Source organism: Micromys minutus (assembly GCF_963924665.1).
Source record: "Micromys minutus genome assembly, chromosome: 4".
Classification (NCBI taxonomy): Eukaryota; Metazoa; Chordata; class Mammalia; order Rodentia; family Muridae; genus Micromys; species Micromys minutus.
In genome coordinates, this window is record NC_137973.1 from 39,054,224 (window position 1) to 39,071,886 (window position 17,663).

Sequence of the window (17,663 nt, forward strand, 5' to 3'; positions counted from 1 at the left end):
ACACACACACACACGCACACACACGCACACACATATGCTCTGGGAAAAGTAAAAAAGATTACTGTTAAAGGATTTTAGCTGTAGGTATGACACAATAAAACATTAGGAGTATAAGGAAAGGTTCAGTGTATCATTTTAATTCTTTGGTGACACTGGGTATTGATTCTATGGTCTTGTGTGCAAGTGCCACTGAGCTAAGTCCTTAAGCAAGGGAAATGTTTATGAATAATTAACTTGAGCCAATATTGGCCCTCAAACCAAAACAAAATATAAATCAACTTTTAAGATATAAATTTCTGAATTATAATTTTCTATTAAGTATGTCATATTTATTTATGTACTGTGCATTGAAACTGAGAATAGTTGACAGTAAAAATATAAGCATATAGTGGCTGCTCAAAAAATGTTTTCTGAACATATTAAATTGATATAATATTAACCAAATATCTTTGTCTACATGCACTCACACTAAATACTATGTTGTAAATTTTGTTTAACTTTCACATTCTGAATGAAAAGAGAACTGATTCAAAAATTGAATAATTCTCCTCTGGAGCTGTGACCTAGTCTTAGGATGCCATCCCACTGTGATTACACTGTCTGTGCTTCCTACTGAAGAAGCTCTTAGTGCACTTGCAAGGAGCATAAGGAATTGTGTCAGAGGTCAGCCAGTGGAGTCCATTTTCCCACAGCCGCCTGGTGTGAGTGATCTTTTACTGTGTTTCAAAAAAAAATGGGCCAGGATTAGAGAGGATTAGAAAGAATATTACCCTCCTGAATATAGGCCCAGGGCACTGAGGAGAGAGAACCAGCCAGGCAGCAAATGGGCTTTCCCTGACCAGGACACAACCTCTGCTGCATTCCTTTTAAGAAACTGAATGGGAAACGTTAAGTCCCCAAACTGGATTAGTAAATAATCTCATAGTTTGTGACATCTGCTAAAATAAATTGATGAGCAGACTGCATTCTTACACTTGAGGAGCCAGAAACATCAAGAGTAGGAGTAATTAAGGGTGAGCACCAAACTCAGTACTGTGTGGAGGGGTACACTTCATAAACAAGGAAAATAACATTTTAGATGTATTAGTACAGTGAGTATGTAATGTGTATTACTTAAGGCTTAAGATTTGAAATCCTCACAACTTTTTTAAGAGTCTTTCTGGATCTTATTGCTTAAAAGAAAGCTTAAAAATTGCAGCTTCAACTCTTTGTGTTCTTTGTAATTTGTACATCTCACAATGTGTGACTGAGTCTTTTGAGCTATTTGCTCCAAGCCTGTTGTAAAGGAAGTGCCTGGACCTCAGTTTTAGAAGGAAATTTAGCTAACTAAATTTTTAAGTGTTTTTTGAAGTCGTCTAGTCAATATTAGATCTGATTTACCAGTGGCTTACTTTGTTTCTTTCTTAACAAAAGTCTTAGAGCTATAACTATATTGATTTTAGCATTTGCTTCTGTGTTTCTGCTTTTTGACATGCTGAAGATTGAGCTTAGAGCCTTGAACATGCCAAGCAAGCTCACCACTTAGCTGAACTGAAGCCCCATGCTTTTGTTATAAATTATAAAATTAGAATGTGTTCTTCAAGAGTTTGTGATAAGCTGAGCACGTGATAAGTGGTGCATATCTAAAATCCTAGCCCTTAAGAGGTTGAAGCAGATTCACAAGTTGGAAGCTAATCTGGGCTACATAGTAAGACACCACCTATGAATAAATGAATGAATGAATGGTATGAGATAAAATTTGTTTCCATGTGTGAAAAAGAATTTATAATGGGCACTTCACCCGTGTCTTAAATATGTGATGTTCTGTGCTTTGTGGTACAGTGCCTGTGCTTATAATGAGCCTGTGCTTTGAATGTGGCTTCTGTTCCCACATCTGCTCACTCCCAGTGTGATTATTCATATCCTGATCATCTTTAAATATCAACTCCATCAACGTATAGTTATTATATATCTCAACATTACTACTCCAAGGTGTTTACCCAAGCAAAATAGACATATTTACACCAAAGCTTGTTTGTAAATATGTAACATTATCATTCCCTTTTGTTTTTTGCTTGCTTTTTCTGATTTGTGTTTTGTTTTGAGATAGGTACTCATGTATGCCACCGGGCCTTGAACTTGTAGTGTAGTCAAGGTTAAACTTGAACTCTGATCCTTCTGCCTCCACCTCTTAGGATTACAGGTGTATTTGGTGTGTGCTAGATATGAAATCCAAGGCTTCATGAATGCTAGGCAAGCTCTCTCCAACTGATGTACACACCCAGGCAGTATTATTATTTCTAAAATCCAAAAAGTGGAAAGGATGCATGTCTAACAGCCAGTGACTACATAAGTAAACATGGTGTGTTTATGATGGAATGTTATTTGACACTAAAGAGATACGAGGTACCAATATGTGCTATGACCGACATGAACATCAAAGCCTAAATGAAAGAGACCAGTCACAAGTTTCCATGTATCATGTTATATGTTATCATAACAGTGTTAGGATAATATATTTTCCATCTGTATACAATGTTCAGATAGGCAGTTTGGGGACAGAAATTAGGTTAATGCTTGGTTAGAAAACAAGGCATTGAGAACGCTCTCAAAGGTCCAGTGTCGCCCTGAGGTAATGAGAATGTGTCAAATTGACTGTGCTGATGGATATCCATGTTTTTTAATATTTAAAAGAACACTTGGATTCTGTATTTCAGATAATCTAATTCTATGCTATATGGATTAGGTATCAAAGCTGCCTTAAAACCTTGATAAAATTAATATTTCCTATTCCACATTTTGCTTATACTTTTATAAGGTCCCTAACACAGTTTGATTGTAATTATTTCCTTAAGAAACCTGTTTTTCATATTATGATATGGGTTTTTTAGTGTTTGAGTATACTATTTCGTACTTAGTGAATATTAATTAATTGACCCCCTCATAGTTAAGTGTCCCACCATAAAATGGGAATAAGAGGAAACAAAATCGATGACACAGTATTTTTGAGAAACTGTGTTATGTGATTTTATGCTTAATTGTTTCTTGAAAAGTATATGCTCTCACATTATTTGAGTTTAACTTCCCATTTGTATTTAGCAGGGTCACATAAGCTGTTTGTCACTTTGTTTTTACCTATAGGATAATTTTCACTTTGAAGGCTTGAAAGTATTACAAGTACTTTAAATAGGTTTTCAGTTGGAACTGCCTGTCATTTTATTAAGTTTAATATGTATGTATTTAAACCAGTTTGTAACATTTGAGTAAATGTTTTGTGTATGTTTCCTTTTAGCACAATTTTAATTTCTTGGCATGGATGTGTTGTTTTGCAGTACTTACTAGAGATGAAAAGTTTAATCTTACCTCCAGAACACATTCTGAAGCGAGGAGATAGTGAAGCAATTGCCTATGCTTTCTTTCATCTGCAACACTGGAAACGAATAGAAGGTGCCCTGAATCTCTTGCAGTGTACATGGGAAGGCAGTAAGTACTCCTGCCGATGGAATGCTGGTCTCTGTCTTAGTGGTCACTGCATCCATATGCAGCCTTTTAAAATGAGACTGTGTAGTTTCAAATGATCTCTGTGCCATTATATTTTATAGAAAAAATAACTTAATGTATATTGATGTCACATTTAGGAAGAGCAGAATAAGGAACTGTTAAAGTATTTTGCTAAATTGAATATTTTTAATGAGAAAAAAATGAAGATGCATTCCTTTTAGTTTATAAGCTTTTAAAATGTGTTTGTTTATTATTGTTTGTAGTTGGTTGGTTGGTTTGCTTTGCTTTCTTTTTGTGATGAGGTGGAGGAGGTTAAAACTAACATGCTGTGTCACTGAATCACTGAGCTGTGCACAGTCCTGTTCTACTACAAAGAAAAGAAATCTGGTTTGTGGAACAGGAGTGATGACTCAGAGCATTTGTTGTTCTTAGAGAGGACCTGGGTTTGGTTCCCAGCATCCCCTCTAAGTCCAGTTCTAGGTAATCCATTGCCCTCTTCTCTCTCCAGTGACACCAGACACACATTGATATGTTCGTATTCGTGCAGGCAAAGATTCAGACACATACAGTTTTTTGAAAAATAAAAATTAAAAAATGGTCTGGTTTTTGTTTTGTTTTCAGATGTGAATAACATGAATTATTTTCTAATAACTGATAGCAATTGTCCTGGTTTGTTTTCTGTCACTGTGATAAACACTATAGCCAATAGCAACTTGAGGAGGAAAGGGTTTTTTTTTTTTTTCATCTTACAGCTTACAGTTCATCATTGAAGGAAGCCAGAGCAGAAACTCAAGGCAAGAGCTTTAGGCAGAAACCATAGAAGAAGGAACATTTATTCAGTTGCTTCCTCTGACTTGCTCAGCTTGATTTATCACACAGCAGAGTCCCACCTACCCAGGGTGACACCACTCACTGTGGGCTAGGCCCTCCTACAGCAGTTAGCAATGTGACAGTGTCATACACATGACCGCTGGCTAGTCAGATGGAGGCAATCCCTCAATTGAGGTCTCCTCTTTTCAGGTGACTCTGGTTTGTGTCAAGCTGACAATGAAAACTAGCCTGTTTAGCAACTCTATTCATTCTCTCTTCCCCTCTCTCAGTGTCTCATGTGGTTCAGACAGGCTTCAAGCTTATTGTGTAGCTGAGAATGATCTTAAATTTCTGATTCATGCTTCTGCTTTCTAAGTACTAGAATTGTAAGGCTTTACACCATCCCTGGCTTCAGTTTGTAATTGTGGTAAAATATTCATTACATAAAGTTTACCACTGTAGTTCTGTGTCCGGTTCAGTTGTGAGTGTTCACAGTTGAGCACCCATTGTTAGATTTGTCTCCAGAGCCTTTTCCTCTTCCCAGACTGTGTGCATAATGATCTTCATTCTCGTCTTCCTCATCAGTGCTTTGGGTTCTGACTAATGGCTGTAGGCACTTCAGATTTCACCTGTTTTATTTAACATGTTAACATTATCCATGTGTGTTGTAGTGTGAGGCAGTAGCTTTTTGTTTGGGTTTTGTTTGTTTTGTGGTTTTTCTTTTAAGACAGTCTCTCTTTGGCTGGCCTAACACTCTGTAGCTGCTGACCCCTCCCCCCCTTCATCTTCCTCTTCTTTTGAAACAGGATCTCACTGGCTGGTCTACAGCTTTATTGTATGTCTAAAAATGTTTCTTTGCATTATAATAGGCAAACAAGCTAGGTAATTTATTGTTACATTTTTCCTTTTGACCATTGTCATCCAAGAATGTTATGAAAACTGTACATATAAACATATGGTCATACTTGAAAGCCATCTTCTAGATGTGAAATGCTAGCAAAGAACCTTTCCTTTCCCACTGCCCTCCCCTGTTTACCACTCCAGTAGACAGTGCTAGCTCCCAGAGGTACACTGGCACAGGTCACTCCAGGCCAATGGCCTTTTGATTGCCCCACTAGAACTCTGGTATATATAATTAGTGGAAGCACTCAACACATCTGTCAGATACCACTCACACTGTTAACTCAGGGAGAACTCCATTCAGAGTCTTCCTAATCCTGCAGTTTTTATTTTGTTAGCTGCTATGACTGAAAGAAGGGGCATGACAGGAATCACCATGAAACAGGAAATGAGGATGGTGGTATCTAATCCAATCCCAAGGCTGAAAAATTGCACAGGATCCAAAGGGTTCCTAAATATATTTCATTAGTAAGAAGTGTCTTATTTTGAGATGGATCTCTTCATTCAGCCCTACACTGAACTTGTGTTTGTGTAGTTTTCCTACCTTGGCCTCCTGAATTGTTGAACTACGTTGAAAATATGATTACTTTTAAATGAATAATAATAAAACTTTTAAATTTATGTATAGTTTTTCATATAGCTGTGTTCTTAGAACATAGATTTTTAAAGTTGTTTGGACCCACTAGTTAGTAAGTCATATTTACTAAGGCTCCATGATAGAGTACAAGCTTAGTGTGCTTGAGGGCCTACATTCAGTGACCACCATGACCACCGCCACCACCATCACTACACCACCAATAAGACATGAAGACATCATTACCTGTGAACCAGGAGTTTGGGACTCTGTATTAACCACTTATTAACAATAGTCATACACTGTGCTTGACATTGACAGTGAGAACACAATCAAATCGAAATTGCAGTTGAGGGGTTGAATGCCTGTGAGTAGTTGGGCTTCTTCCAGTTGATTACAAGGCACTCGAAGCCAGGGACTTTTTCATTTCTTATATGTCTCTACTGCTAGTTGTTCATTCTGCAGTCCTTGAGGGGTTTTCACCAAGTGTAACTTATGCTGCATTTCATGCATCTTGATGAATGATTTCCTTATGTTAGCACTGATTGTTAAATGATGCTGGACAAAAGATTTAACAATCTCTGAGTCAGATTTGAATACCCTTTTTTTTCCCCAAACTTAATTTGTTTTATGTGTGTGGGTATATGTCTGTACATTCTTGCAGAAGACCCAGTGAGCCTCTTAGGTGAACTAAGTCAGCAAGAACTCTTTTAGCTTCAAAGCCATAACAATTATCTACATTACAATTTTTTGAAGACTCCTATAGGAAGCAGGATTTATACTTGTAGAGTTAAGTCCATTATTGTAGTGAGGAGGCTGAGGCAAGGAAGAACCCAGCCACTGTTACATTGTAACATTTGTTCTTTAAGCCTCAGACTGGACCACTCATGTTCTCTTAGGAGATCTAGTCTTTCCTCTAAGCTTTCTTTTTCTAGAGGTTCTTCTGTTCACTTTATTTCATCAGAAATATTTCTCCAGGAAAAATAAAATACAATGTGAAAAAAATTATAAAATGTCCACAGAATAGGTTTGAATTATATCATAGATGATAAATGGGATAAATTTAATATTAATGTATTTTTTTTCTCAGCTTTTAGAATGATTCCATACCCATTAGAGAAAGGACATCTATTTTACCCTTACCCCAGCTGCACAGAGACTGCTGATAGAGAGCTGTTGCCTAGTAAGTAAATATTGCCATTTTCTTCCACTTACAAGTAATTATTTGGATTATTTTTAGATTGGCTTCTGTGTTAGTCACCTTTTTGTTTGTTGCATGTTGTGAGTGTGTGTGTGTGTGTGTGTGTGTGTGTGTGTGTGTGTGTGTGTGTGTGTGTGAAGATATAGGAAGTTTCCAGCTACCTGATGTGTCTGTGTTTGCTTGCTTGCTTTTGAGACAGGGTCTCACTATGTATGCCTGGCCTGGAACTCAATATATAGATCAGGGAAGCCTTGAACTCACAGAGATCCACCTGCCTCTGAATGCTGGGATTGAAAGCAGGTTTTCCCTACTAGTTGTCTTTTTGTTACTATAATGAAATACATGACAGGGTTTGAGGTTCAGAGTATACAGGGTGAAGCTCAGGCTGTCAGTAGGGGCTTCCCCTTGGCAGATCAGCCAGTGATGTGGATAACAAGGGCAGAAGCATATGTGCAAATAAGCAAGTGATTCTATCTTAAATCAGAAAGTGGGAGAAAGGGAGAGGCTTGCTTCCTACAGTCTTTTCTGATGGACCAAAGACCTCCTACTAGATCCATTTCTTAAAGGTTCCATTTCATAATATTGCCGTCCCAAGGGAGCAAATTTCTAACACATAAATATCCGAAAGAACACAAACCATAGCGTCTTTTTTCTTAATTTTTTTAACCTTATTTTTCTTTATCAGTTGCACACGTATGTGCAGGTGACCACAGAAGCTAGAAAAGAATTTTGGAGATACAGGAAGTTATGAGCTGCCTGATGTGGCTGTTGTGATCTGAGGCCTCTGCAAGGGCAGCAGACACTCCTAACACTGACTCATCTATTTGCATGTGGAAGCCAGATCTAGCTCAACACTGGATGTCCTCCTTGATGGCTTTTCATCTAATTTTTTCCAACAAGGTCTTTCACTAAACCTAGAGCTCAGATTCAGTTATGGTGGCTGGCCAGTGAGTACCCCAGATCTACCCGATTGTGCCTTCCTCCCTCTGGACTGCAGGCATTGGGTTCTGTGTGTGAGTGCTGGGACTCTGAACTTAACTAAATCATCTCACCAGCCCTACATCTCACTCAGAGCTCTAAGTGTTCATGCCTGGTCCAGTTAGCTAAATGCCAGGATATCTGCATAGAATTGTCAGGGACCCTGACATTTTTTACTCTGTATCTCACAAAAGAGACCTAGGAATCATCATTTCTAGATAACCAGAGGAGTCCTTTACGAGGCTGATACTCCAGGGTGGCACTGGATTGTGTCAGGAGAAACCTAAGGCTGGAACCAAGAGGACACAAATGTTCTAAGAATCTGATAGAGAGAAAGTAGGTAGGATTTAATGTAGGCAAGAACTAGACATCCTCAAAACTCAAGGGGAAGAAACTTCCCAGAGGAGATACTGAGAATCTACTGACTTCGGCGATTAGGTACTCGTTAGGAAGAGAAATTGCATTTGCATTCTTAGGGTGAGATTAGCTATTATTTTTCCTGGCTATTGTTTTTCCACTTTAAAATAAACAGATTTTAAGGCAAAGAAATTCATTTTTAAATCAGTTAATATAAAAGTGTGTTATTTCTGGGCATGGTAGCACATAGTGTAATCCTATCCCTTTGGGAGGCTGGAGAGTGAGCACTTTGAGTTTGAGACCAACCTGGGCTACATATAGCAAGGCCTTGTCTCAGAAAATACAATGAAATAATAGCAACAACAACAAAATGTATTATAGTAGGATGCCTTTCTTTATATTTTTATTATTGAAGTTAGCTTTGCATAATAATCTTTCTTATATCAGAAGCAAAAGATACAAATTCAGACAGGGTTCTTTGTAATACAGATTTCTAAATTTTTAATTGCTTTCTTTGTGTGTATGGGTATTTGCCTTCATGTATGTTTTCATAAATACCTGATACCCAAAGATGCCAAAAGAGGACATCAGATCCCTTGGAACTGGAGTTACAGACGGTTGTGAGCTGCCATATAGGTTCTGGGAACTGAACCTGGGTTTTCTGGAAGAACAGCAGTGCTTTTAGCCCAGAGCCATCTCTCCAGCTCCCAGTTAGTTTTTTTTTTTTTTTTTTTTTTGATGACCTGGCATTAAGTCTTAACTGCAGACAGGATACATGGTCCAGGACACAGACATAGAGGGATAAGCTGGAAGGTTTTATTTGATTATAGTATATGTCCTTACAGTTTATTTTTCTGTTTTTGACTGTGGTAGAATGAACAAATTTTTAATGATGTAAAGTTCTAATACCCAAGAGTACTTAATGGTTTTTGTTTTTAATTCTCTGTCAACCTTGATATGACTTAGAGCTCTCTGGAATTTGCTTATAGACTCATAAGTTGAGACTTGAACTATTCCCCTAGTTCATATAGCTGCTTTGTCATCTTTTATGCCTCCTGATAAATTTTTCTTTACAAGCCAGTGATGAAATTTGAACTTTTGTTCCAAGGGAGTGTTTCTGTACTAGTCAGTCATCTTTTACGCTGATGTTTTAGCAAATCATTGACTGACAAGTGATCTACAGAAACCAGTCCAAAAAGAAATAATTAGGTCTCTCCTACAATATAAAAGTCTCATATTTTAGGAAGTTTTCTTATTAAAGTTCTACAGTCTTCTGTCTTACAGCATGAAAATAATAATGTCTATCTTGAGGTTATTTCAACAATTAAATGAGAACTTTAAAATCATAAAGTGCTTTAGGGTTTAGCTAATATTAATTTTACTGTCATATTCCTTGCCTTCTGAAATACCAGAGTTTGTTTCTCTGTTTCCTGGAAGAAGTCAGCCTCTCAGGGATGAGAGATAGGGCAGAAGGGATTGATTGTTGGTTCTTTGGGTGCTAAGAGAGCAACATTGACCATTTCTGATGCTTTTAGCATTTACAAAGTTCAGTCCTTTCATGCGTTTTCCATGAAATATGGCTGGAAAGCTCTGGAAATCTTCTGAATTTTTTAAATGCATTTAGTTTTTGCTATATATTTTCTGAGTATAACATAAGATATACAAAATATTGTAGCTATTGAAGGACACTTGGTTAATTGTTATATTTTTTAAAAAGTAAAATTTATAGCTGACCTTGGTTCAGCATGGAATTAGTCATTCCTTACTGCCACAGGATATTATATCAGGAATTCCTGGGTCGGTGTCCTAGTCAACTTTCTGACTAATGAAGTCTTCACATAGCCCTCAGTTTGAAAGAAATTTATTGAGCACCTACTGTGCATTGGGCACTCTAAAAGGCTTAGCTCCAGATTGTTGTTATGCAAGTACTTTGAATACTATATAAGAACTTCAATAAAAATCGGTAATGAGATTCTCAAACACACACACAAAAAAATACTTAGGTGTAAAATATGATAAAATGAGCCAAAGTACTTAGTAGTTGGTTTCTGTTCTGTTTTATAGCACTTGGTGAAGTGTGGCACATAGAACACAGCAGTAACTGGGTAACCTTGTTAAGCAGTGATTCTGGGAAATCCTCCAAGACATCTCTATCTCTTTATCTCTACACTACTTGCTGAGCTTTCAATGAACAAGAATTAATAACAACTCACATTTATTAAGTGCTTACACTATTCATCATAACAACTCCATAGCAACTTCTACAGGCTTTAGTCCACAGCTAATAAGGGACCAACTCTTTTTCAAAACCACCTCAGCATGACTTTATAGTCCATACTCTTTCCCACGATGCTGTTTTGGCCCCAGACCCCAGTATAATCATCTGACAGTGTGGATAAAATGAATAGCATGCTTTTAGCTTTGTTCTTATTCTTTTTAACCATGTTTTTAATTTTCAAAGCTAGATTTGATTTTAAAATATTAAGATTGGTTTAAGCTGAAATAAAACTCACTCTTCCTTCTTTTCCCTTGCAGCTTTTCATCATGTTTCTGTTTATCCGAAGAAGGAGCTTCCTTTTTTCATCCATTTTACAGCAGGGCTCTGTTCTTCTACAGCAATGATAGCGTTTCTCACACACCAGTTTCCTGAAGTCATGGGCATTTTTGCTAAAGCTGTGAGTATGATCTCAAGGACTTGTGTGGAGTATTTATAAACCACCACAGGAAAGCATTTCTGTCTGTCTGTGCTAACCACACGAGCAGTGAAAGACACTTGTAAACGGCAAGAACTGACTGTAAAGCTTCTACCATAAATATGTCAAACACGAGTTCTGGTGATGTGAACTTACTTCTGTTGCTTAAAAGTTTAAGAGTACAATGCTATAACATAAAGTTGGCCTTTGTGATTACTTTTAGTGATTAATACAACATTCCTTGCCAACTAAAGAATGATACAGTTTTTCTTTATCATTAATGTATTTTCTTTGGTATTTAAAAACTACTAATTTTGTAAACAAAACTTCGACTTTTCCATTTAAATGATGTCATGAGTTCAAAACATTTGCTGATTTTAACTCAAGAGTAAAACTACATAGAAAGCACAGGTGGGATATTTCCCCATGTGTAGGGTGTGTTTCTTGACTCAAAGGTTCTCCTAGTTTCTGCATCCTTTTGTTGACCCTTTCTTGTTCTGGCCTTAAGTATAGACTGTGTGTCAGCCTTTATTTTAATTCAAACCCTTCAATTTTGAATTGCTTTCCTATTTCTTGACTGAGGACACACTGTCTCTCTGTCTCCCTCCCTCCCTCTCTCTTTCCACTTAACTTATTTTGAGGCAAGATTTCTCTGTGTAGTCCTGACTGTCCTGGAACTCACTCTGTAGACCAGGCTGGCCTCAAACTCAGAGACCCATCTGCCTCTGCCTCCCAATGCTGGGGTTAAAGGTGTGCAGTACCATTGCCCTGCTGAGGACGGACATTTAAAATGGTGTCCCTATTTATTCCTCTATATAAGTGTGTTAATTCATGTCACCAAAAATGTTTTCATTTAATAGTCTTTTGTTTTAACAATTTGCATATTTTATATGCAGTTTTTGAGGTGGTGGCAAGATGTTTCCGCAGGTAAAAATACTTGTTGCTAAGCCTAATCTAAGCAATCTAAGTGCAGACCCATATAAAGGTGGGAGAGAACCAAGTCTACAAAGTTGTTCTCTGACTTTCGTACACATGCCATGATGAATGTGTACCCAGGATCACGCAAACACAACAATCATACTATAAACATAAGCAAATAAAAAATATATATCCCTTTTAAATCCTAGCATTATCACCAGGAATGGGTTAGGAATCAAAAGAAAGTGCTGTTGTCATATTCCCAAATATTCAGTGGTATATTTTTTATATTTATGTGAAGAATAGAAATTATATATATAATATTTCTATATTTATTTATTTATTACATTATAATTTCTTGTTTTTCTTATAGTTTCTTTTTCTGCCGTAAGAATAGTTTATTCTGAGCCAGGCCATGGTGGTGCATGCCTTTAATCCCAGCACTGGGAGACAGAGGCAGAGGCAAAGGCAGGCAGATCTCTATGGAATTCAAGGCCAGTCTACAGAGTGAGTTCCAGGACAGCCAGAGTTACATGGAGAAACCCTATCTGGAAGATAGGGGAGTGGTCAACAGTAACAACCCCTGAAAAAGAATAGTTTGTTTTGTGCCTTACAGATTTGTTGGCTCTTAAAGCACCAGTGCTATGGACACTGGCTCCCCTTTTCCTTGAAGGTTACCTGTGCAATGTGCTAAGATGTCACTGGCTCTAGACCTAGGACCCTGAGCCCGAATTTGATTTTGAGTCAGGCTCCAAGACAAATGAATTCCAATTGCTGCTCAGGGAGTGTAGATGTGGGTTGCAGACTGACTATTCCATTTCCTCTTAGTGAGGAAAGGAAACTTGGTAATGACTTTTACTGTTGCTTGTAGGGGTGCTGATGAGGAATAAGTGTGTCTCAGACTGATGTGACCCCACTGTGAGAGGGCATGGACAAATGGACCAGAAAGGGGATCCTATCCACTTAGAAGAGAAGAAAGGAAGTAGGGAGGCACTTAACCTACACATTTAAAAGATTCAGACAGGCAGTGAGAGAGATGGGTTCATGAGTTTTTCTCAAGGCAGTGGAGTAGGAAGGGGAATAGAGCAGGAGATCTGTAATCTGTGACAAAGATGCAGCAGTCAGCAGTGTATTTCCCTGAAGTCCTGGCTAACCCAGAGAGTAGTATCATGTACTTCTCTCTATTCATCAATGTTCGTATAGTAGCAGCCTTCGCTGAAGAGGTCACTAATGGCACCAGGAGAGAGCATTAAGGTTACATAGCGCACGTTCCTTAGAACTCTTAACAGAGATGAGAATGAGAAATTACATTTTTTAAAGTAGAAGCTTCCTTTTTTTTTTAGACCAAAAGTTACTAATATATTATTATTTTAGTTGCTAGACAATAGACACTTCTATACTATATTTTGTTTGTATAGTTGGTGATATATAATATTTAAAAGCTTGCTGACAGTAAACTTTTACAGCCACATTTTATCCCAATGGCTATTACACGTATATTTTTAGATTTCTAAAAGCCACATACTTACTGAAGAGACAGTATGTGGCATACAGCTATTCTAAAGTCAGGTCCTATGTAGGAGTCAATGGAAAATGATTGCGAATGGGCAGTTTGCCCTTATAATACACAACACTTAAATGCTTTGACAGAAGACATGCAGCAAGGAACTAGTTCTTCACCACTTCATAAAGTCTGGCCTGTGCACGAGAAACACTACTCTCCTTGAGGAGCTTGTTAAAAAAAGCATAGGCTCAGGCTTCACTGCAGACCTCCTGCATCAGAGTCTGAGTCTTAACAAGATCCCCAGCTTATCCTGCATGCACTTTTAAAGCTCAAGAAGCCTTGTTCCACCACCACCACCAGTTATTCTGGCCACCAATGTGAGGAATTGGAACACCAGGATAGCACGCTGCCTTATCAGGCTGGAGAGGTGGCAGCATTGCAGAGTGGTTATGAGCAAGACTCTGGAACCAAACTGCTTTGCCTGATTCCAGCCCTGACACTTACTGTCTATGCAACCTCCTGTAAGTTATGCAGCCTTCTCTTGTCTTAGTTATAAAGGAAGAAATAGTACTACATGGATTTTGTTGGGGGTAAATGTGTTTAACATATATCAACTGTTTAGAACTGTTTTTCCACAAGTTCAAGAAGTAAGTGAGCATTATCCCCTCTGATTGCAAACAATGTCACCACTAAAGAGAGGCCACAGTGGGAAAGTCTACCCCTTTACATTTGGAAGATAAGCTCAAAATAAGTTTTCCCACAGTAATTAGAGTAAAAATGATCATTGGATGCCATTTAAATAATTAGAATATGCAATTAATACATTGTGTGTGTGTGTGTGTGTGTGTGTGTGTGTGTGTGTGTGTGTGTGTGTGTGTACCATGAAAAGAGGAAAAAATGTTTCTGATTCCTGGTACCTGCAAACTGTTGTTTAGAATAGAACAAGTTATCAGATCTATGACAATATAAAGTAAAAGCTAATGAAATGTATTTGTCCTGCTTCTTAATAAGGCAAAGCCACTTAAGAAAACACACAAATTATTATTTCTCCATCTTCCTATCCCATTTCTGTTCCCCTTTGTTGTTTTTAGAGATGGGTCTCATTTTGTTGCCAGGACTAGTCATAATCTCAAGGGATTCATAAGAGTGTCGAGGCCTAAAGGCATGTGTCACCATGCCTGACTAAATCTAAATTTTTGGTCATTACCATTTTATCTTCTTTCTCTAGCATCTTTTTGTATTAGCTCACGTGTTAAAGCAAATTCTGTTTGATTTTCTTAATATATATTTGTTATAAAAATGTGTTTTTATGTTGTCTGGCACTGGAGATGAATGAGTTGGCATATTTTGTTTTTGAGACAAGGTCTCATGTAGCCCAGGCATTTTGGAATTCACTATGTTGTTAAGGATGACCTTGAATTCTTAGAGCTCTGAGCATGGTAAGTTAGCTTTCTACGATCTGAACTACATCCCCATCCCTGAGATGAATAATTTTTAATAATCCTCACTGTGTATCAAACGTAAAGATGTGGAAGAGAACGAATGAGCTAGAGAAACCGCTGGTTTTAGCACCTTCTCCCCTCTTTCATAGTATAAAACTATGAGGAACCAGACTTAGTTTTCAGCAAGTTAGGGTATTTTTCTCCTGGCTAAGATGAAAACCTCATCTGACATTATGCACAGAGCAATGAAAAGGTTGCATAAATCCCTGGAGATGTGGAATGTACTGATACCAGAGCTGATATTCTCCAAGGCCAGGATTCCTGAAAAAGGAAAAATTGCTTTTAAGTGGTAGGTCATTTTCTCACCTGCTTTGAAGCCTGCTGGGTTAAATATGAGGGTTCAAAGAAAGGGTAGCCAGCAAACCAGCTCTGAGAATCTGATTCTGCTTATCTGAAAGGAGCCTCTTTATTTAAGAGCAGCACTACCCTTTCCTTAGCGAGCCAGTCTTCATCCGCCCTGGCTCCTTTCAGTTCTGTGCTGCAGAAGGAGCTTTCTTCTTAGCAAAGCTGGAAGGGCATTGACACAAAGACTCAAAGATGCTCTCTGGGGATTCCACTAACTTACAGATGAATTCAGGCTCGAGGCTAGGCTTCTCATGCTCTGCATTGAGGAATGGGTTTGAATGCCAAAGTCCTCATCCAGTTTTAAGTAGTCAGTCACTGTGGTATTGGCAGAAAAAGGTATTATAGTTAAGGCACATATCAAAAAGAGTTAGCAAATAACTTGTTTTACTTCCTTGAGTTTCTCTGAGAGCACACTGTAGCTGCGCTGGGTTGGAAACAGGCCTTGTCTCCACATATTTCCCCTAGTCTTTATGTGGGAAAATGTAGTTGGATTTACCAGTGATGAATGTCAGAGGAACTCATAATTGGCTGGCTCCACTGTAGCCAGGGCCTTACAGTTTGCTTGATTAATTCTTCAAGGACTACGTTAGCCAAGTTGCATGATTTCCAAAGATATAGAAGGTCAGTTCTTATACTAACAAAGGACCTCTCCACAAAATGCCTCACTGGGGATTCTTCCTAAAAATAATTAAAAATTTTCTTCCCAAATTACATTTTTTAAAATAATAAGCACATATAAATGCCAAATATCTTTTATCCACTATCTCTCATTATTTCCCATGCTAGGAGCAAAGTTCACTTTAAGAGCTAGGGAAGTTGATAAACAATTATAACCATATGTGAGTATAAAGTAAAAGACTATATGACTGTTAGGAAAGTTTCTTAGTTTGGGTTTTTTCTTTTTTTAATCATCATAATCAGTGATGTGAAAGTTGTTCATGGGTGAAAGAATATTTTCTATATTCTCCATTTGACCTAATTAATGCTAAAAATCTATGGTATCTCTTTGCTTAATATTATAGAATTACATTCAAAAGTATGACAGCTGGGTGATCTGGCTCAGTTAGAGTACTCGCCTAGAATAAACAAAACCCTGGCTCTATTCCTGGTACTATATGAACCAGGTATGGTGATTTTAACCCCAGCATTTGGGGAGTAGCAGCAAAAGGATCAGAAGTTTAGGGTCATTCTAAGCTATATTTCAAGTGGGAGACGAGCTTGGGCTACATGAAACCTGCCTCAAAAAAAAAAAAAAAAAAAAAAAAATGAAGAAGAAGAAGAAGAAAAGAACGAAAGAAAAATGATACTGACAAATTTGTTTCTTCACTTATTTGGAAATTATCTTCTAAATATTTTAAACTTAAATTTCTGCAAAATAGTGTTCTGTAATCATATTATTACTACAGTAATGCAGCTGAGATGTTTTCCAGAAACTCTGGAGATGAGCCTATGATATGACAAGTCAAATGTTTTTTTTAAGATCTGTTTAATTATTTTAAATTGTGTGAGTCTGTGTGTGTGTTTGTGTGTGTGTGTTTATATCTCTGTGTGTCTGGGCACACATGACTACAGGTACCTATGGAGGCTAGAGGATCAGGTACCCTGGAGCTAGAGTTACATGTGGTTGTAAGCCACCTGATGAAGGCACTGGGAATTGAACTTGGTTCTCTGTGAGAGCTATATATGTTCTTAACTGCTGAGCCATTTCTTTAGCCCCAGATAAAAACTTTAAAATGTTTACAATTTTATTCCTTTGTTATTGCCCCCAGAGTCTTTATTTGAATAGTCTGATATCCATTCATCTATTTCTCCCTCCTGCCCTCCTTTCCTTTCTTCCTCTGGTGCTAAGAACCAAATCTAGTCCCCGTGCATACTAGGCAATGCTCTGCCACTGAGTGTTAGCTCCAGTTCTGAAATCTTTTAGCAAAACAAAAAGACACCATCTGCTTCCTATAGGTACTTTATCTGCTATAGTCTCCTTGTGTTCCCTCAAATATGTCTAGATTGATGGGTTGGAGAGAGAGCTCAGTTGTTAAGGGCTTGATATTCAAGTATGTGGATCTAAGTTTGAGCCTGTACCCATGTTTTTTTTAAAAAGACAGCTACAGGGGTTCCACTGTCGTCCTGATATTGGATGTGTGTGTACACGTAGACAGGGCAGTTGCTGGAGCTCATTGGCAGCTTCAGGTTCAGTGAAGGGACCCTTTCTCAAAAGATAAAATTGAAAGCAACTGAGGAAGACATAAACATCGTAATAAATAAATAAATAAATAAATCCAGACTTAGATATTTATGATGTTGCATGTGGTCTTTTGTTTGTTGGTTTCATTTTGTTGGGTTTTTTTTTTTTCTTCATATTTTTCAAGTACTGAAATCTTTCAAGGTGGGGAGCAAAAAAACA

The 17,663-nt window shown here is 37.7% G+C and overlaps 1 protein-coding gene across 2 annotated transcripts in view; it reads left to right on the plus strand.

The window, feature by feature from the left end:
• ST7L (suppression of tumorigenicity 7 like) overlaps positions 1-11,269 on the plus strand; it is a 60,825-nt gene extending 49,556 nt beyond the window's left edge. The window contains exons 12-14 of one of the 2 annotated variants that reach the window (XM_080915242.1): positions 3,312-3,462; positions 6,855-6,947; positions 10,836-11,266. In XM_080915242.1, coding sequence (XP_080771368.1) covers positions 3,312-3,462; positions 6,855-6,947; positions 10,836-11,014 — 423 coding nt within the window. In that variant the 3' untranslated portion in view covers positions 11,015-11,266. Of the gene's footprint in view, positions 1-3,311; positions 3,463-6,854; positions 6,948-10,835 lie in introns of both variants that reach the window. The other variant, XM_080915241.1, reaches the window with a different exon arrangement.
• Positions 11,270-17,663: the final 6,394 nt, after the last annotated feature.